The sequence below is a fragment of the Neopelma chrysocephalum genome, unplaced genomic scaffold, assembly GCF_003984885.1.
Source record: "Neopelma chrysocephalum unplaced genomic scaffold, ASM398488v2 Primary Assembly neopelma1_24, whole genome shotgun sequence".
NCBI lineage: Eukaryota > Metazoa > Chordata > Aves > Passeriformes > Pipridae > Neopelma > Neopelma chrysocephalum.
This window is the reverse complement of record NW_020897693.1, coordinates 47,329,557-47,351,146: the sequence shown is the minus strand read 5'-3', so window position 1 is coordinate 47,351,146 and position 21,590 is coordinate 47,329,557. Positions and strand designations below refer to the sequence as shown.

The following is a 21,590-nucleotide window of genomic DNA, read 5'->3' as shown; positions in this document are numbered from 1 at the left end:
CAGTCTGGACCCCTGCCATGCCCCAGGTTCATGATGGGAGAAAGCAGTGCTCAGGCTCCCCACCCATGCTCCTGCATTAGCAAACTGCACACTGGGTGCCTGCCGGAGGTGGGAAACTTCAAAGGTTAATGCAAAGTTATTTTTAGTCTCGCTCATAGTTGATTCATGTCAAACAGCCTTTCTCCTCTGCAGATTGCTGCTCCAGCAAACATCCATGGACATCCCAAACACAGCCCTGACAGAGGGATCAGACAATGTGTCACTGTGCTGGGACCCTCTGCAAGCCTAAAACCCTCTCTGGAGCATTCCCAAAGCATGTTGCAGCGGGTAAGATCTGAGGCCACAACGCGGAGACTACCAAACAAAAACCCATTATTTCAGCAATCTCCCTTGGACAGTGGGTGAATTTTGAAGAGACTCATAAGGCAGCTCAGCTGTATGTTTTGCCCAGGTGTAGCAGAGAGGGTCTCACCATCCATTTTTATGCCCAAAGATATGGGAGGTCAGAGAAAACCCTCTCAGCATGACTCACCCTAGCACACCTAGATAATCTTTTAGGCAAACAGGCATTGGGTATGAGGGGTCCATAACTGCTGCTTGCTCATGGCTGAAGCTGCAAGGTGCAATTGGATGCTGAAGCAGCATCCAACGCACAAAGGTCCTGGATGGATGTGATCACAGTGGCACCATCCCTTTCCAGACAGCAGCTCCTTCCTGGAGCTCTGGCATTAGATTCTAAGATTTGCAAGAGTCTGTCTGGGTCTATTTATGACTCCCTCCAGGCTGTTCTGCAGCTCGCTCGTTATTTGGCTCATTGTAATCTTTAATTCTCCCAAGAGCAGACCTATGCCCGCTTGATGCCAGCATCTGGTCCTGTGCACAGACCTTTTCCCTGTGTTTTTACCAGTGCAAGACTCATTTGAAAAGAAAGTACTGCCAGGAGTGGTGATGACCTTGGTATGAATTCAAGCAGCTCTGTCATGCACAGTTCAAGCATTTTTGTTTCCAGGCTTCTGCTGATAGCTCCAGATAGCTTCATGTGCTCCCCAATGATCTAGAAAAGGGCACAGAAAAGCTCCAGTGAATGGGACAGGCACAGGAGAAACATCCTTCCCAAGGATCTCATGCAGCTTTGGTTAGTAAGGATGGCTCGCCTAGCAAAGGGGCAAACAGCCAACTTGTTGCCAGGAGATTTTCATTATTCTCTGGCAGTTTTAAAAATTATAATGCAGAATGGGCCAAGAAGCACCAATTGATTTGTGATATAATCATTCATCCCTAATGGTTTTGTGTCCTTTTGCTGTCTGAGTGTGAGTTAGAGGCTGTGTTGGCTGGAGATCCGACCTGCCCCAGTGTCATCCTCCTCTTTTGGGGGGTTTGTGGGAGGGATCAATTGGCAACCCAAAGCCCAAGGGAAGCTGAGTGGTTCCCAGGTATGACTCCATGATAAGGATGACTGTAAGTCCCATCCCTAGAGGCCCACACAAGTCCCATTCTCAGGAGTGATAACAGGGCAGCACGGAGGGTCAGGCACCATCCTGAAGCCTTGTTTGCACTGGGACTCCTCCTGGATTCCCATTCCCACAGTCCTGGCTGCACCTCCAGAGTGAGGCATGTTGTAGTCCTATTCTGGTGCTTCCCAAGGCCTCCTATCCATCTGCTAATCCAATTCAGACCTGCCTTCCCCATGATCACATAATGTGTAATATTTCTCTAAGGAAAAATAGTCACGGCAGCAGGCAAAACTCTTTGATTTTCTTTCTCTCTCCCTCTCCTTTTTGTTAGTATTATTTAATTGAAGTGACTCAACCAATTGAGTGAGGAGAATGAATCCAAACCCCTCCTGGATTTATTACCCTGTAGTCCCTAAACTGGTAGGAGCTTTTGTTTTTTGTACTGTTTAAATTGGAGTGGCTGTTACTGCCTACGGCCTTTCCACAGTTTCCACAGCCCCGGGACAAAATTGTTCTTTAAGCCAAGGTTTTTTTTCTAACAAACCTTTTCTTTCTATCTTTTTTTTCACTTTCTCTTTCTTCTTTCTAATCAAAGAGGCTTAGGGACTTTAAAATCAGTTGCCTATTATGTTGCTGACACAATTGACAGCAGGTTTAATTTGCAGCTAGAAGGCAAGCGGGAGAGCCAGAAGTTGTAATAAATGGCATTTTCTGCTCTAATGTATTCTGCCAGTGCGTGACTTACATAAATTATGGCAGGAGGCGGTACCTCCACCCCAGAAGGTAACAATCCAGTTTCCCTGGAGCCACAGAGCCCCCCCCCAACATTACCCCAGCTAATTAAATACCGTTTGAATATCAAAGGAGAGCGAGGCGTGGTAGAGGTTTTCCTTCACTTCTGAATGAACTTCCTTCTCCCACTTCTCTGTGACCTCTAGTCTCAGGATGTTTCCAAAATAACTTTTGATTTTCTCCTAAATGTTAAACATAGGAAGGAAACATGCAACTCAGGATAAGGAAGCAAACATGAATACAGCGGCTCACTGCATTTTGCTCCGTTGTCACGTGTGTAAGGTTCACGTGTGCAGCATGGAAAGGTAAGCAGAGTCACAGGTGTTGCTCCAGTCCTGTCAGTCTAAACAGGATCTCAGGAGAAATCAGGAGCTGTGCTGTGTGTGGGCAAGGTACTCTCATATCAAAGGAGAGTCATTCTCCTGGCAGGAAATAGTATGTCAGCTGTTTGCTTGATTACAAAGTCCTCCAGCACATGGAATGCACCAGGTCAGGATTAAAGATCAAACCGGTCCTCTCCAGAAGTACAGCCACTAAAGTAAGCAGCAGCACTGTTCAGTCCTGGCTGATAAATCAATCTTGTTGTTGGTGAAACAGTGATCTTTCACCAGCATGCCGGAGCAATACTGATTTCATTCAGCTGGGCACCTTGAGCTCACCTTGATCAGTGCCCTGTTTCAGAAATGGTTTGCAAGAAAATGACTGAGCACAGCAAAAAGCCAGGAAAGCTTGTAGTCTTACAAAGGGTGCCAGCAAGGACTGCAGAAAAACAACTGCAGAAGGAGCTTCCTCAGAGGACATGAACCATGGGGGTGTCTTCTGGTGGGGATGCTGAAAGTTGTCTGCCTGTAGCAAACCTCAGATGTGCTGGAGGAGATCCCACACAGTGACAGTAGCAGCTAAAATGCCTTTACACCTGGCTTTGCAGTGCATTCAATCTGATAAAGCCCAGCTACAACCTTTCATTAAGCCTCTGCCACACTGTGTGGGTCTGGTACAGTCCCTTTGACTCAGCTTGGGTCCCTGAATTGGTGTTCAGGACCTTCTTGTTTTTTACTAAAGGCCATTCTGTGTGGTGGTGGCAGGACTCAGCACCTGGTGGGGCTAGAAACTGCAACACAGTCATCCAAGACCCCTGCCAGGGAGGCTGGGGCTCCTGTACCTTCCCTGAGGGGGCGTGTGGGGACTAGGTCAAAGCTCTTACCTTTGCAGAAGCAATGTAGTTGTTTTTCAGTTTATCCCAGTCAGCTGGTGTTAACAGCAGGGACAGGTTTTCTGTCTTAACCTCTGGTTTGAGATCAGGGTGACCCAGAAAGAGTTCACTGGAAAGATTCAAATGAACAAATTATATTGCCTCAGAGTGTGAATAAACTGATGGAATATTCATGCAGCATGAACTACGTAATTATTAAGCCATGAGAAATATATTTAAAGCTTAAATTGTGATGCCTGTTTTCAAGATTTAACAAGAAAATCTTTCCTTGCTATTCACAATCCTAATTATTCAAACCCAAAATGATGTGAGGTTCCAGCCCACCTCAGAAATCATGAGACTTCTGAGTTGTTTGGACATGAAAAGTGCTATGAGAATTTACTTTTTAAAATAAACAACCTGAAGCTGATTCATTCGACTATGAGCTTGCAAAATGCCTTTCAGGGTAATTCCTGTAGTAGCTTGTTGCTTTGTCGCTAGCCGATCCTCCTGGCTCCTCTCCCGTATCACATCACGGCTCATTATCAGCCTGTTATTCTTCTCTGTGCATTATCTGGAGCAAGGGAAGGTGGAAGAGCAGGACCTGCTCCGTGCAGGGCAGCCCCTGGAAGGTGCTCCCATGCCTGGGATACGAGCCATGTCCCCCGCAGATGGAAGTGGTGGGTGGATGTGCAGCTACAGAGTCTGACTCCAAAGTGTGCTCAGCTGACACACGACTTTACCATTACCACTCACTTTCCTCTGGACTGACATGTACTCAGACCAGCTGATTAGCCTGGAAGCAGGGAAAGGGAGGGAGTGCTTGTGTTTCTCCCTCTAGGGCAAGAAACATGTCAGTAGCCTGTACAATTGAATGTGCTGCTCTTGCAATCTGCCACGGACCGTGGAGGCATTGCATCTTGCAGGGTGATGAAGGTGGAAAATGGAAAGAAGAAAATATTTATGCTCTTGATGAAGGTAAGGCCTAAGTTTCAAGCAGTCACCTGGTTACCAGGGAACACAGCTGTGATGTCCTACACACGGCCTGCTCATTCGCTCAGGAAAAAAGGGTTCCCATTGCCAAACCAGCACTGCGCCCACAGTCAGGTTCGGATCCAAGTGAGGATTGTACTGTACAAGGTCAGCCTGGTGCAGAGTGACTGCTCAGCAGAAAATAAGCTCAGCTTGCTGATAGTGTCCTGGAGTCAATGGTTCCACAGTCATGGTTTAGATTTCCCAGAGAGGTACATCTGCACATGTGGAGCATTGCACACCCCACTGCTGCCAGAGTCTGCTGCTCATTCAAACGGACATCACAGATCTAAATACAGACTCTCCACCACAACTGAAAGGACTGTCTCAAGTGTATACTTGAGGAGCTTATTCCCCGCTCTTTCTTTTTTTTTCATTAATTTGAATTGTAACACCAATAATGAGTTTCAGTCAGACGATTTCTTCTTTTTTGGAACGGGTTCCAAGGAGTAATGAAATGAAATTAAATTAAATTAAATTAAAACAGCCCAAACCATCAAGGTGATTGCAAACAGTGTCCCAAACAGCTGCAACCTCTTAATAAGCTTTTTCACAGCTTAGTTAAAGAAATATGGGGGGGGGCATTTTTCTTTCATGCAGAACCTGGCTGCTGAAGTTTGTTTCTTTCCCCTCTCTCCTGCAATGCTGGGGTGCAGTACAGTTCCCAGGGGCTGAGGACATGCAGGAATTTCCCTCCAGATGAGATCAGTAAGGCCTGATGATGCTGAGGGGGTTACACACATCATCATGGTCACCACACTGTAAATAGGGTTTTAGGAGTAACTGGACAAGTTCACAGAAGAAATATGTTGAGGGCTGCTCAAAACAAAGACTACCTGCAGTGCGAGTGTTTCTTACCCAAAAGCTACTTCAGATTAGGGGTGCTCTGGGAAACCATGTACTGTTGCTTGCCCTGCTCCACCACTGCCTCCCTCCCTGATCATTTTTGCCCACTGTTTGACTTAGTGCTGATATTCCTGCCTTCACTCCCTCTTTGTTGTTTTTTGGGGGGTTTTTTGAGGGCTGTCAATTGCTTTGCATTTGTCCCTTTCTTGGGCATCTGGTTCAGGCCATTCTTGGAGACCAGCTACTGGGACAGACACAATTTTGCTTTGACGTGACTGTTCTCACATGCTTATTTCCAGGCCCGTCTCCTGTGAGTGTTGCTTCTCATCTCCTTCCCACCTCGCTGTGTATCTCTGTTGAGTTTTAGTCTGAGAGCTCTTTGGGGCTGGGGTGATGGTCTGTGGTGTAGGGCAGGAAATAACTGAGGACACTGACACTCAATGCATGGACCTTCTGTGAGTGCCTATCTAAGATGTCTTCATTGGCTGTACAAGCAACACAGTTTTTATGGCTTTTACAAAAAATTCCCGCCTGTACACCCAGGGTGCCCTGAGGGCAGTGTTTGCTATGTCCCTACAGCTCCTAGAATATTTTAGTCACCCCTGAATTGCAAGGAGCCTTAAGAGGTTCTAGAAACCTCTCGTTCAACTAGCAGACACATATAAGACAGAGCCTTTGTTTTTATGTGGATAAAAATTCCACTTGATGATGTCTTGGCACCTCCTCAAGAGAACTCTGACCCTATGCATGGGGGTTAACGTGGCCCATTGTCAAATGCATCACAGTTTTAATTAAACAGGAAAAAGATCTCCCCCACACGTCCCTCCCTGTGCCTGGAAAAGTCACTGAGCAGCTGTTGGATCTTGCAAAGTATCTGCAGAAAGGAGCAGGTTTATCTGAGCTGTGAGGAGGAGCTTCCTGCCATGTGGGAACAGCAAGTGGGACAGGGAGGGGAAAAAGGGGGTGAGGTAGGGGGTGATCTTTAAAAAACAGCAAGTGCTTTATCCACAAACCTTTGTCCCCACCTATTAACAGACTTGCTATCTGGCTCCACTGTAGAAGTCACTGTGTCTCTCTTGTTCACTTGGAAAATGCAGAATAGCTCAGTGCTTTTGGAGTACCCCAATGCCCTGCCACTCTCTGGAGGAGGCAGAGGAATTGTGACAAGCACAGCAGCTTACCTGTGGTAGGTGTTGGCCACCCAGTTGAGCAAGGTGTAGAGTTCATTGAAATCCAGCAGTCCCTGGCAGAGGTGTTGCAAATGTGAGGCAATGGCCTTATGAAAAGCCTCCACGTATGTGTCACACACCTGGTACTCCTCGGGATAGCACTTTTTTACTGATAACTTGATTTTCAGTAAATCTTCCCTCACGAGTTTCTGGAGGAAGTTTAAGTGGAGATCAAGCCAAGAACTATCTTCTTCCTTTGATGCCATGGGTGCCTTCAGGACTCTTTTTTCAGCACTCTTGTTGATTGCTTCCCTCCACGTCTCCCTCCACTTCCTGGGCCTGCCAAGCAAGTCTGACCCAGGATGAACAGCTTCGTCTGTGTTGGGATGAGCTGCTTCTTCATGGCCAATTAAAGTCACCATGGAAGTCAGCATGGTTTCCTCTACGGTGGAAGCTTCCAGCGTTCCCTCCACTATGGACTGGATAGCATCTCTGATGGAGTTATAAAGCAAATCCACATCCTTGGATTTCCGTAAAAGCTCCTGTGGGTTATCTTTGTATTTCTCAGCATCCCGTTCAGAGATAGTCTCATCTTCCAATAACTTGATACTTGCAAATGCTTCCAAGAGTTGTCCTTTCTGAATAAGTTCATTGATTTCCATTACTGCAGAAAGAGAGGGGAAGGGGTTGGGACAAAGCAGGAGTTAGGTTATTGACAGGTAGGTAACAGGACAAAATGCCCCATGGGGAGGCTTGCAGAAGGCTGCTCTGAGTGGTCAGGTCCCAGCAGTGCCCCTGAGACTGACCCCCTCGACCTCTCCAGCTCCTGTTTGAGACAGGAGAGGAAAACAGTGGGAATGCAATCACTGCAAATTGAGCCACATCTCTAAAGTGCCGGTTACAGAGGTAGGAAATATCCAAAAAGCTGATGATAGCTCTGCAGGAAAACCTCAAGCAATGGCTCATGAGGCTGCAGAGTGGGATACTGGGGGCTCAGGCAGCATAAAACCACCTCTGTCTCTGCCTCTCTGCTTGTGTGGAGATGAAGTGTGACTGGCACCAGGAACAGTTCAGAATATACCATACCAGCAGGATTTCCTTTAGCATATCTGTCCTTGTTTCCTGCATACCAGTGTGCTCAGCACTGCTCCTGACACATTTTTTGGAGCATTTCTTGTTTAGATGTAACCTTGGCCAAACCCCAGGCTTCTCTCCTTTTTTGGTTTTGTGCATTATCAAAGTTTCCTAAAATACATCCAACTAATGTCACAGCTAACTAGCTTCTGCATTTTTGAGGCTGAACAAAATGCAGAGATAGTTTCTGGTGATTCCATAATGAGATCTCTCCTCTTGAGATGTAGGGACTGAGACAGCAAGCCAGAGACTGGCCCATCTGGGACTGGCCACCCTTTGCAGCCTGTGTCAATCACAGAACTGGCTTCTTGACACAGGTAAGATGCCTCTTACCTGTTCCAGACATTTAGATGTTCTATGAATGCCTGTGGTCCTCAGCCTCCTCTCAATCAAAAAGAGGGGCTTCTGGAGGACCAGAAGACACCGCTTCTTAGCTCTGCAGTTATTGCAACCTGCAATAATCTTTTGGCTGGGGAGCGAGGAGATTCTCTAGGATGGTGGTCCTGGTGTCCCGGAATAAAGACCGAAACATCAAGTATGCCATGTATGTGAAATTTGCCCTCCTGGGGTGGTTCAGGGTTGGATGACTTGGCTGTTCACCTCCTGTATATAAACCTACAGTCAGATGCCAAGCACTTTCTTGCACCAGTGACGTTTGTTTCCCAAGTGGCAAGCACTGAGTGGTTTGGGGAGGTGTGTGCACTGGAGGGGCATCCAAACCTGTAGGTTTGGGGTGCTCCTGCTGCTCAGGTCTCACATGGGTTTTCCCTACTTTCTTTGCTTTTGGCACCCACTACCAGTAATGGCTGGTGTTGGCTGAGGCTGGGCGAAAGTCACCAAATACTGCTACCCCCAAAGTGACTGAGGTCTACTGAGTTTCACATTTACTTTACAAAGCCTTGCTCATGCAAGAACCACTGCCTATTTGCCACTAAGACAGGAAGTATTTGCCATGTGTTGAGGAGATCCAGATGCACTGTTAGCTTTTGGGAGACCTTGGGAAGCTCTCACCATCTCCAGCAGTATAACAGATGCTCTGAACAGGAGATCCAACTGTGATACTGGGCAAATATTAAAGAGAAGGGAAAGGGTCCTATTTAGGCATGTGTGACCACTACTTCTGGGACATACACATATTAAATGATAAGGAAAAATTGGAGAGTACTCAAAGAAGATATGAAGGACTGGTTCATAGCCTGTAATTTATGCCCTTGGGCTTGTCTGCACATGGGTTTTTTACCGTATGTACTAAATTATCTGTGTAGCATAAGAGTATCTGTATAAATACAGAAATATGCCACATATCCCAACTATTGATACATCATAGAACACATAAGTCTTTGAGTGCCTATATGGTGCTACAGTTGCTTCTGCACCAGGAAGGGAGGGAGATTGTACCAATTAACTTAGTCTCTTCTAGATAAATTGATATAAAACCTGTTTTTATACAAATGATTGCAGTGAGAGACTGGAGGAATACATTCTGTTCTGTTTATCAAAGTGAGAAAACACCATTTAATCACCATCTAGGATAATTATTAAGGGAGGTGATGTTGGGTGCTAAATGGATCTTTAATTTAGCAATACAAGATCAGCCAGCTGGTGGCTGAAGGAAGACAATTGAAAGGCAATTAACTATTATGCAGCTTAATGGTGCACATGGTGGAGTCTCCATCACTTGCCATACTTATCTCAGGATGGGATGCATTTCTGACAGAGCTGCTCTAGTCCAGGCCAAACACAAGTTATTGAGCAGAGAATGGGCATTATTTGTGCAATTATTCAGTTTGTTTATTGCAGGAGATGAAAAATCTTATGATAACATTTGCTGTTTCTTCTCATCTATGACCCTTTGAGATCAGACTAGCAAAATTCATGAGATGGGCTCAGATCCAGCTTACCAACCTCAGAATTTATCAGTGCAAAGCAGTAAATAACTTCACAGCGAGGTAGAGCACATTACAGCAGCGAGACAATGCCAGCCCATCTATCTGATCCCTGTGGCACCCTATGCAGAAGATCAAGAATTTCTTTCTAGAAATTTAGCCTAAGGAAAGGTCAAGCCATGTCGACCCACCTCAGTCTATCTCCAGGTGGATGCATTTTAGTACCTCTCTCTTGAAAAGATGGAGTAAAGCGGTGCTCAAACCACGATCAAAGTCATTGCAGTCTGCCCATACTTGGGGAAAGGTGAGAGCTATGCTATAGGTAGTTATTATAATTAGACCAAGACCTATCTACATAATGCTGACAAAACACATGAGAGTAACCAGCCAGAGGAAGACAAACAACAAATACTTGCAGCACTGCTGTTGTGAGAAGGACAGGTGGAAAGTCAGTGTAAGAGAGCAAAGTATCTGTGAAAGTGTCTTTGCAAGGCAGTCTCTAGGATTAGGAACCAAAGCGGAGATGCCAAGCCAGATCACAGCCAAACTATCTTTATTCCCCATCAAGGCCTTGCACCAACCTACAGAGCACAGTCAGGGGACCATCAGTCTGAGAGCTGAAGAGCAGAAATTGCCCAGAAGGGCAATGCAGGCAATAGGGTAGAAATAGTCCGCACTGCACTTCTAGGTATTGTCAGACCAGCAGTTCCTAAACTGTGGTCAGCAGATTGGTAACTGATATGTATGAAGGGCGATATGTCCACTGACAGGTTGATGGGTAGGTTGCTGATATGGTTGAAATAATGCAGTGGAGGCTACAGAGCAGCATGTTCAGTGACAGCAGGTGACCTGCCCAGCCTGGGCCAGGTAACACCCAACGAGTCCGTGCAAGGGGTGCAGTTGTCTCTCCCTTGTGATGGGATACCTTGTTCTTTATCACCTCTGTTGGGACCAACACTTGCACACTGTAAATTAATGTAACCTTCAAGGTTACATTAATCCTGCCAAGCAAATAACACTGGTGGTTTTGCTTCTTACCTGAAAGAGGTTTTCCTTGAATGGGCTCTGCTTCTTTATTTTCACTAATCTTCTCTACACCGTTACAGATCGTGGTTTTGTTCTCCTCGTATCTCCTGAATGATCGCAGAAGTCTTTTTCCTTTCCAAGTGCCAGTATCTTCCTTTCCACTCTCTTTGTTCAGACTTTGTTTTGATTTCCGGATGCTTAACCTTCTAATACTTCTTTCAAAGAACCCACTGTCCCTGCTGTGTGAAGTTGGGCTGCCCAGTTCGGAAGTAACCTCCATCTTTTCCTCCCCGGCACTGCTCGTCGGAGAGGCTGGTTCTGAGGTCACGGTCATTTGGTCTAACTCCATATTTCTATTTTCCTTGTCTTTCAACGAGAGGTTTACCAAACAGGTTGATGGTAATCACTGAAATGCACAAAACAGCAGAATTAGAGATGTTCTTAACAGAATATTACTCTGTCTCCAAAGTCAGTCCTGGACTGAAAATCTGGCTCATTCCTTTCCTGTGCATGATACAAGGATAGGGAAAGTTGTTGTAGCCTGCAGCTGCTGAAACAATTTCTCTACCCACAGACAACAGATGCTGGCCTGCACCTGGTCCTCTGGGAAGCTCCACTTAACTTCCTAAATCAGGAAAGTGGCAGCTATTTCTCCTGCACCAAGGAATCATTAACCATCAGAGATGCTGAAACCTGTGCAAAAATACCATTTCACTTGGTAACAAGGTATGGTTTTACTTTCCATTCTTCTAGGTGGATTTCCAGCCACGCAGGAATGATGATCCCCCCTTAGTCTCACTGGGGTGTTGCCACTTTCTGATGCGAATGTGGCAACTTTGGGTTGTGTTGTTACTTCTGTCCTGCTGCTGCTGGGGGTGACCCAGGGGTGAGTGGTCCCCAGCGGGTATCCGAGCTCTGCTCTAGCCCCTTCCATTAAAACCACAACTATCTCTGCACTCTGAATCATCATGGTTACAGTGCAGGAGGCTGTACAATGCAGAAGGGATTCACATCACTCATTCTGCCTCAGAGCACTGCATCCCAGCATGCCAAGAATGGGCATCTCTGAGGTCAAACAAAGCTCTGCATGAGCTGCAGGGGATGCTGCAGGAGATTTCAGATTTCAACAGGAGTGCTTCTGTCAGTTCTGCTGGGCTGCAATCACATCCTCTGCACTTGCTCAACTCCTGCCCTGCTGCAGACAGACTAATTCCCCTCTGCCCATCCTGAGGGCTGGCCCAGATGTTTGTGAAGGGGGAAGAGAGAGAGATTTTGCCTTCCTTCCCCTGCAAAGGGCTCTCATCAGGTCACCAGTTAACAGAGCCCGCTCATGGAGACGTTGTACATTGCAGAGCTGAGAGTGGAAAATGCCATGTTTCCCTGGCACAGGCTCAGGGCAGCTCAGTGAACAGTTCAAATCATTAGAAACAGCTATTGCTTGAGGTGACCCAGGAACTGCCTGTCTCAGATCTGTCCAGCTCAGAGACTGAAATATGACTGCAGTGAATGGACATGTTGGGACTCTGGAAATAGATTTCACCCTTCCTTGATCAGAGTTTCACTCCCTTGTACACAGTTATTTCACAAGCTGTAAACTGCAGGGACTGCATCTTCCCATGGGTTTGCTGAGCTGCTCTCACAGAGGGGATCAGACCCTGCATCACATGCTCTCAGAGGAATATCTAACCATTCATTGCCTCGCTCAGGATCTCACCCCATCACAGCCCATACTGAGGGTGGGAGGGAGAGGAGGGCACCCCATTGTCCAGGGATTTCAGTAGGAAGGAGGCTGACACCTAGCTCAAACTCTGCATGGGGACTCTATGGACAGAGCAGAGCAGCAAGGATCAGAGGGGCAAGCTGAGCAGTAAAGGGAACCAGGGAAGAAAGAACATAAGATGTGATCCCACGGGCAAGAAAAGGGGTGGAATACATACCCCAGTACTGACCAAACTGATCCCCTCCACGGCGAGCTGGGATGGCACAGGAATGATCCACAGGAATGGCACAGGAATGAAACTGAGAACGGCTCCGTGCTACAGGAAATCCAGGGGAGATGCAGAGGCAGGTGGGCAGCTCTACAGGGTAGAGGTCCAGGCCAGCTCACCCACATCAGCTGACTGGGACACCGTTCCTCACGCAGGTGCTGGTCGAGGGGCTCCCTCTGAGAATGGTGCTGCTCTTCATCCTCCTTTTCTGTCTGAAAAGGGCTGTAAAAAGTGGACAAAAAGGCCTGTCCGCACCTGCCCAACACCTCCAGCACCTTCACCTCTTTGTTTGCCGGGAGAGACTGTGGCACTGTTTCACTTTCACTATGTCTGAGCATTTAAAAGAAGGAAGGAGTTGGGGAAAAAATGCTGCACAACCTCCATTCAAGGTTAATTATTGCCCTACAGTGGAGGTTTGAACCAGGCGTTCAAATGGGGTGAGCTGCTGCACTGAGCTGGCCTGGGACAGTGGTGGGCAGAAGGATTTCGGCATGTGGTCCTGCCCCGGTGGAATGTCTGGTTGTGGGGGTTCAAAAGCGACCCCAGAGCTGCTGTGTGGGAGTGGCTTCATTTCACCACCTTCTGCCCTGTTTCTGCAGATCATGAGTGGCTCAGTCCCAGTAATGATTGCCAGGCATGGGTGAGTGACAGGGGGCACTGTGTCCCCTGGTTAAATATTTATATATTCACATCCTCACTTTGCTCCGAGGGCACTTATTTCCATGGGGTTGCTGGACCTGGATCCCTTCATTCCCGGAGCATTTGGGAACCTTGAAAGGAACTCAAAGCAAAGGAGCACAAAAAAAAATGAGGCCTTGAAGGTTTAAACAACATTAAACACATTCACTTGTTTTTTCACTGAGTGGTGTAAAGTGATTTAACCCTGGGGAACTTGCAGTGCCCAGACAGAGGCGAGTTAGGCTGCCAGGCTGGACACACCAGGCAGTTCCAAGTGGCCAAGGTCCTGGTGTAACACAAGAGGGATAAACCAAGAGTTGTCACCATGCCATGGGCAGTGTGTACTTCTTTGCTTTAGGAGCCTGCCAGCATGTCACCTGTCAGTGTGACAGGGGAAATAAAGGGGTTAGCGAGGGATTGATGAAATAAAGTCCAGTGGCATTTGGACTTCATGCTGTGCAAAGGAAAACAGAGGGAGAGAAGAGAGTTGAACAGTCTCCTCTACCTCTGGGAGAGATTGTGTGTCCAGGAGATGGAAAGTGTGTGGGATGGGAATAATTGTGATCAATTAAACAGGGAAGAGTGGCAGCACGTACTGGTGTGAAATTGCCCGGATGGCAAGATGGGACTGGGCAGAGCACTGTTTGTGGCAGGAGGAGTCTTGACTGAAGCTTTCCCCAGCTTGGCAGCCCAGTGCTGAACTTTCTGTCCTTGGGCTCTTCAAAGTCATGTTTAAGACAGAGACTGCTCTGCTGTACTGGGGAAAACCGTAATCGATAACTCTTCTGCCACCTGGCAGGTTGACAACATGGACAAAGGAAGGAGCTATTTACTCAGGCACATGCTGAGGTGTGGAAAGCCCCTTTGGACCCAAAGTCTGACTAAATCTCTTTCCATCTCAGCTGGTAATTTTCTCCTCCATCAAACATTTACAGAGTGTTGGTTTGTACAGACAACCTCACTATGACTGGGGTGCAGCCAGAGCAAGCAGCAGGTCCAACATGGGTGGAGTCTGATCTGGATCTCCCTGGAAGTTGTAAGCTACCTCGGAACACAGCTAGCACCAGGGCTTGCTGGAATGCTGATCAAGACAACCCTGGGGGAGCTCTGAATCCCACAATTGAGGTCACCTCTCTGCTTGCAACCTTTTCTAGTGCTCTCTCCCAGCATTGGCTCCCAAGGAGCACCCCTGCTCCTGCTAATGTCATCAGGGCAATGCTGTTTCCAGGCGTCTGTCCCCAGGAGGTCATGGGAATTTAAAAATTTATTATGTTGTGCAATTGTTTACCATTTTTCTTCAGTTTTTTTAGAAGGTCATAACCCTCAAGCTAGCTTTGAAGGCTAATTTTCTTTAAAAAGGAAAGTTAAGGGTCTCCATACTCCAGCAGGAGGTTTCAAAGAGAAAAAAATACACTGATTGTGGTGATGTTCAATAAAATGGTGAAGCTGGGGTATATTGTAACACATCTATCTCTTCCTATTCTCCATAGCCTCTGGAGAGTCCTGGTCCCTCACTCATCATTATTAACAGCCCCGCAGCATCAAATGTGTGTTTTCTCACCAGAGCTCATGAGCGTTCAGAAACTTTGCACTAAAAAACTTGTGGTCCTTAGTGTCATGGGCACCACATGGACACCACCCTGTCCCCAGCCAGCCATGGGGCACACAAGGCAGCCCCACGAGGCTTCACAGGCCCACGATGCTCCTCCATCCCTCCCTACCACCAGGAAGGCCCATCCCTCTGGTGCTAAACTCACAACTATGCTCTTAATTGGAAGTGGATGAGTGACCTGGAGAAAAAAGCTAATCCTTTCAGGAGGTGGCCTCCCAAGTTTTTCCCCAGGGATGCTTTGGATTATCAGCTGCTCAGCCTATGCTAATCGACCCGCTGACACAGTGACAGCCACACAGCTGCACCGCACGGTTGTTCACGTGGTGTTCCACAGAGTTCTTCAGCCCTACCATCAACGGGAGCACATGTTCCTGAAAAGATCTGGCCACGTGGGAGAAGCATTATGAAATTACCTTCCACCCAGCAGCACCAGCCTAATTGCCTTTTGGGTCTCTGGGGACGGTGGTGAGAACAGGTTAATCACCATCTGGGGGGTGGAATATTGATGCACTTACTCTGAACTAGCAGCAGGCTGGTGGACCTGGCTAAGCCTGGACCTTCCCACCAGAACAACTCAACAAGGAAGAAGGAAACAGAAAAGAAGGCAAAACCAGGTTGAGAAATCACAAGTAAGAGATAACCTAGAAAATCCAGGTGAAAGCACCGGTGCCTCAGAACTGAGTTCAAGGATCTTGTGGCAAGTGGCTGCTGCAATCACTCTGAGATGCAAAACCAACTGCTCCTCACCTGGTTCCCCTCACCTCTCCCTTCTAGGGGGCCTACAAGAAAGCCACAGAGGATGTTTTTACAGAGATACAAAGCGATACGACATTGGGGGGATGGCTTTAAACAGAGAGGGTAGATTTAGATTAGATATCAGGGAGAAATTCTTTACCTTGGGGCACTGGAACAGGTTGTCCAGAGAAGCTGTGGATGCCCTATCCTTGGAAGTGTTCAAGGCCAGATTGGACGGGACTTTGAGCAACCTGGTCTAGTGGAAGGCATCCCTGCCCCTGGCAGGGAGGCTGGAACTAGGTGATCTTTAAAGTCCCTTCCAACCCAAATCATTCTATGACTGTATGATTGTTCCAGCACAGCTTGTATCAGAACTCAGGGGTGAAATGTTAACATTAATGCATCTGATGCTTCCCAAAACAAAGTTTTCCCATTGGCATTTATTATAAGAGAGAGGTCTGTTTGGTCAGTGCCAGAAGTCTGGTTATCTCACTGCAACCTGCTCAGCTGAAAGCAAGGATTGACTGAAGCTGCAGGAGTCTCCCACGTGTTGGTGTTTCCCATGAAAGCAGGATTAACATAATTCTTTTTACCCTTGATGAGCTTTGAGTCTTGCAGTGGTGAGGTTCTTCCATGCACAAGCACACTTCTCCGCATGGCTTTTGCAAAGAGTTTGTCAAGTTGTAGGTGCATTAAAAATGACTATAAATAGGGCTGGAGAGATGTGTGGTGGAGGGGGTACAGAAAATGTCACAGTCATGTGGAGAGCAGATCAACTTTTCAGAGATCTAGAAAATAAGGACTATGAAGAAGAAATGAACGTGTTTTGGCTGTTTAAGTTGAGAGGCCACACAACAGCTGTGGGCTATGGAAAGAACTGATGAAAAAAGGATGGGAATAACTTGCCCTCCCTCTGTGATGGGGAGAGGACAGTGATTCTCTGCCTGTTGAAGCTGCACTATCGGAGATCTTCAGGATGGATTTTGACAAGTGTCTGTGAGCAACAGTTTAGGTGCAGTTCCTGTCCTGTTTGCCTTGTGTATGGGGAGTTACTCCTCCAGCTTCAAAGGGAATGCATGAGTTCCCTTACTCCCTCCTTCTCTCCTTCCCTCCCTCTGGGGCTCAGGAGTCTCTTCCCAGCAGGTATTTGTACTCACAGATGTCCTCGAGCCCCGTGTTTGCATGTCTTGTCCTTCCTTTGGCTTAGTTCATGCATAATGGACACGAATTAGGCAGGACAACCTTGGGAACACATTGCTGTGCCCCCTGCCTCAGTTTCCCCACCTGTGAAATGCATGTATTCAGTTTACCCTCCTTGGGTAAGGAGGAGGTGTGTTGCTTGATCTCTTGCTATGAAAATATTTTAAAGGGTTTTTGATTTCCTCAGAAAAGGTGTGAAGGATGTGCAGAGCCCAAATCTGCAAGAGTGTTGCTGACTATCAGCTCCCTAATGCCGTGCAACCACTAACCTCTGTGGGGCTTTCAGACAGCTGCTTTGCCTCCTGACCCTGACCCTTCTGAATATTTGGTTTGAGGTTTATTTGCTCCCTCTTCCCTTCTCTGTGTTTATTACTCATATTTATTATATTCCTTCTTATTTCTTTTCCTGTGATAACACCCATGGAACACAGTGAAAGGCTCCAGAGGTGCAGTGTTCCTTGGTGGGGTGAGGGGCAGGGAGAGTAGTGTTGGGGGTTGCACAATTCACTCCACAGCCCCAAGGTTTTCATCAGCTCCAAGAGCCAGGAGAAAAACACATTGCTGAGGCTCCAGGGGAATACTGCTCTGATGCACATCCAGAAAACCACACTGGATGCCCTCTCACAGTCTTGGCAACCCAACCGGCACAGCCTTGGTGGGGCATGCTGTGACCCACTCCCTTTCTGCAGGTTTCATTTGCTCAGTAGTGGGGCTGAAATCTCAACCCGTGTGGGTGGAGGAGACCCCAGAGCTGCAGTGATTTATTGCAGCAGAGAGGCTGGCTTGCTATTTTTAACAGCATCGCTGGTGATGGATGAGGCAAAGGCATGTTGGGGGCTGCACGTGCCTGTGCAGCCATTGCCTCCTGGGGGGTGGTTTGCAGAGAAATGAGATATATTGCTTCACCTGCAATATTTTTCTTTCTGCTTTTAGGTTGTGGGAGGGTTGAGCCTTAAGCTGAAAAGTACATTTGCAGGCAAGAAGCAGGTTGTGGTTTGGAAACTGGCTGTTGCAGAAGGGATGCTGGCCTCAAGGTTGAGTGGGAGAATTTGGAAGATGCATTTCTGCAAAACACAGGAATGTTATCTGGAAGAAGAAGGTACTCCAGACCCAGGATGGTATCCTACACTGTTCTGTGTAGCCATGGAAGGAGACCACTGGAATTAGTATATATTAGTATATATATTAGCCAGGGAAGAAAACCACGAGTGCTCATTCTGTTGCAGAAAGGTGGGCCAGGAGGATTTTCCATGAGAGCTGCCACTGCTGCAGAAGCCCACCCTAGGTGCTCTGGAAGGATAAGCATCAAAGTTTTCCTTCCTCTCCTCCCAGAAAAGGTCTGAAACAGGCCTGTTCTAGCAGGATCTCTCACACTGGTTTTCTTCTTTTGAAGTGAAAATGTTTAACACTTTCAGCAAGCCATCAGCCCTGTGTGCTGTGCCAGGAGCTGTGCCGAAGCGTGCTGGAACTCATGTGAGGCCAACGGGGATGGCGTGACTGGGAGACAGGCTTCCCTATTCTCCTGGTTCTCACTTCAACAGCCCCACAAGCATGTTTGCCAACATGCACAGACTGGCCCCCCCAGCCCCGGAGCTGTGTGGTGCATCCAGGGTCAGGGCGCAGCGCCCGTGTGCTCCCCCACCCCGGCAGGAGCTCTGCTCCTGGGGACGCTCAGCTGGTGCATCAGGGACATGCTGTGGTGCTGCCTGCTGAGTGTTTCCTTCTGCTTGTTTGTCATCAGTGGTGAGCTGATGAGTAGATGGATGGTAATTGCTAAGAACTAGCTGTGCAGGTTCTGTGCTCTGTAGCCCATCAGTTTGCAGCAAACATCAGCGAGGCCCGGGGTGGAGTCCACCACCCCAGTCCTCTGAGCAGCCTCGAGATTGAAGTGTCAGAGCTCATTGACTTCAAGAGGAAGCTGCTGTCCTACTGAGCAGGGTGCCCTCATCTCTTTCATCACAGGAGCTGCCAAACCAGAACTCAAAGAGCAGAAGCACTTTGTGCATGACAGTGACAACAGTTTATCTACGTGATTTTACTTCTGCTCTTACTTCACCCCACACTCTGCCGAAACACTAGCCTGATGCCATGGCTTTTCACTGTGGTGCAACTCCACTGGCTTCAGTGGGATGGAGCCTGAGGTCCGTCAGTGCGGGGGGATAACCAGCCCCATCACCTGGAGATGGGGAATAACAGTGAGAGTTTCCCCGTGGAGGTGGCTGAGGGCTGAATGTTCCCTCATGACCAGCAGACTTTGAGTGGGGATTAAGCACTGCTGAGCAATTCAAGCAAAGTTAGACTACTCTGTCATTTAAATTATGTGACTAAGAGCAAACCACTTCTGGAGCCACGGAACCTGCCTGCTGTGCCTGTCACCACAGCTAGATGTCTGTGTTGAAAATGTGTCACTGGGGCCAAGGACTGAACTGAGAGCTCAGCACTGCCTCTGCTGCAGATGATGGGGAGGCTGCAAACAGCAGGAACTTGAGCTTTTCCTTTGTGAGGCTTTGCTTTACTGCACCAAAATTTCAACTCTACAGTGCTCAAAAACTTACTGTGTTAACATTTGTTTGCCACATTGCTGCAGAACATTCTAAAGCACAAGGACCTTGAGAAAAATTAGTGGAGCCATGTAAGAAACCCGTTTGGCTTCTTCCTGGCTCAACTTTCTCCAGCTTAATCTCAGGCTTGGTTTGATGGAGGGGGAAAAGGTGCAAGTTGTTTCTTATCTGTATAACACTGTGGGTCCGTGGCTTTCTGGCTTTCTTCCAATGTTGAAGCATGCATGTATCACACCTTTGCATTTCTCACACCCAGCGTGAGATTTGGTGCCCATAGCAATGCCCCAGGGAAGGGGAAAGTGACTTTTATTGACATCTCCCTGGAGGAAGCCTGAATGTCTGACCTCTGGAAAGCTGAATTTTCCTTACCTTTGGTGGATGGGAAAAACTGAGAACTAGTGTTTTATTTAAATATATATTTCTGTACCATTTTCTTTAAATGAGTGTTTCTGAAGTTTCATTGAAGTTGTTGTCACTGGAATCATTATATTTCTACAGAGATTATAATGACTCCTTTTGAAGAGCTAGTCTCAGTCAGTCAGTGCTTAATTCACATATCAATGACTCCATAAACCTTAAACCCATAAATCTGTTGAAATTGCTCAAATCTATTGTGCCAGCCAATGCCTACAGGGGCTCATCGTTGTGGAGATGATTCCCTTAAGGAGCCACTGCTGTGAGGGTCAGTGATGGCAGAGGGACCTCGTCCGTGTGAGGCAGCTGAAGGTTTTATAACCAAGACACTCTCAGGGTGAATATTAGAGCCCAGTCACTTTCTTTGGTTGATTTGCTCCAGGCTACTTCATGTGCAGTCCATCGGTCTGACCCTCAGGGTCTTTCCCATCATGTGCAGTGAGCTGTGCATCATTTCTGCATGGTGATGGTGGGGTGGTTGGACCCAGCTGGTACAGAAATCATGATGTTGCTTTGTTCAGAGGAAACTGGTTAAGCCATAGCTGGTTATTAAGCTGACGAAGGCAGTAGTTCCTAACCAGTTATTAGAGTGTTTCCAAACCCTGCTCCTGCTGCTGCAAAACGCTGGGCACTTCTGGCTGACTGGAGCCTGTCTAATGTCATGATTGCAAACCAGTATTAGGAGTTTGTCCTTTATTTTAATAAATGCATAATCCCTATGGAAAAATGGTGACCAGTAGAAAACAGTGCCAGAATCACCTGGAGTGTGGGCAGCTGCCAAGGAAGTTGGTGGGAAAGGCTCTTGCTCATACCCTGGTTGAACGTCACTCTGGCAGTCAAGTGGCACAGGTGTATAATTTGAGTATCCCCAAAGCACTCTAGCCCTGAGAGGTGTCTATCAATTCTATTTGTCCTTTCAAATGGACCAGTTCACTGGCAATGTTTTTCTTTCTCAGTCCAAGGGGGTTTATATAGCCATGTTTTGAAACCTTTTAGTGCGGGGGGCTATAATGGAGCCCTAATTGCAGTGGCATTACAGATGCTGCTGTAAAAACACCACCTTCTTTCTTGTAGAGTCTAATTTGATTTAAAGCAGTGACAGGAACACAATGGATTGCTTGTAGCTCTGGCAGGCTGTGCCCCTCCTCTTTGTGGCTGCTGCAGAAATGGGTGCAAGAGCAGTGTATGGCAGCATATGTGTCCATGTGTCCAAGAGCAGTGCCAGCCAGCTGCCGTGTCTCCATCGAGTTCTAATTGCAGGGGCACAGGTGAAGCCCACTTCTGTAGGGGCCACCTCTGTGGGGATCAGCTTTTTTGGGGCCATGGGTCACCCTACTGCAAAGGCTGGCTGCTTGTGGGGAGCACGGCAGCTTGCATTGCCCTCCCTGGTTACGCTCCACAGCCACCTTTCGCCCACAGGCTCCCACGCATCTCTTCCCACTGGGCGGCAGCAGCCCTGTTCCTCTGGCATCACTGCATCGGGAAACACTGCAAACCACTCAGCCGTCCCTTGCCTCTGCATTCCTGGCCATGCCTTCCCTTCCTCCAGAAGCCAGGGCTGCCACCGGCACAGGGAGCGGGCGCGGTGCAGCAGCAGCGCTTCTCCCACCGATGGGCACCTCAGGTGTTTCAGGCTGCCACACAAAACCGGGCTGGGGCACACACCCCAACGGGTGACGTCTGTGTGTGCCATGCGGCCCTTTAAGAAAGCCTATATATCACATTTCCCCAGGGGAAAAAACAAGGAGGCAAGTGGAGCAGATATAATTCTGCAGTGCTGATCTGACTCTGTGAGTCTGTTAGCGGGAAGCTGGGATTTATCAGGGTGAAACAAGGAGAAGCTGCCTGGGGATGTGCTCCCTTCTGCCATG

General features: G+C 47.7%; 1 protein-coding gene across 3 annotated transcripts in view; it reads right to left on the bottom strand.

The window, feature by feature from the left end:
* EXOC3L4 (exocyst complex component 3 like 4) overlaps nucleotides 1-12,888 on the bottom strand; it is a 28,383-nt gene extending 15,495 nt beyond the window's left edge. For 2 of the 3 annotated variants that reach the window (XM_027674025.1, XM_027674027.1), the window contains exons 1-6: nucleotides 12,481-12,888; nucleotides 10,544-10,937; nucleotides 6,498-7,149; nucleotides 3,451-3,568; nucleotides 2,303-2,428; nucleotides 954-1,054 (exon numbers count right to left, since the gene is read on the bottom strand). In XM_027674025.1, coding sequence (XP_027529826.1) covers nucleotides 954-1,054; nucleotides 2,303-2,428; nucleotides 3,451-3,568; nucleotides 6,498-7,149; nucleotides 10,544-10,880 — 1,334 coding nt within the window. In that variant the 5' untranslated portion in view covers nucleotides 10,881-10,937; nucleotides 12,481-12,888. The remainder of the gene's footprint in view (nucleotides 1-953; nucleotides 1,055-2,302; nucleotides 2,429-3,450; nucleotides 3,569-6,497; nucleotides 7,150-10,543; nucleotides 10,938-12,480) is intronic. The other variant, XM_027674026.1, reaches the window with a different exon arrangement.
* Between the last annotated feature and the right edge of the window lie 8,702 nt (nucleotides 12,889-21,590).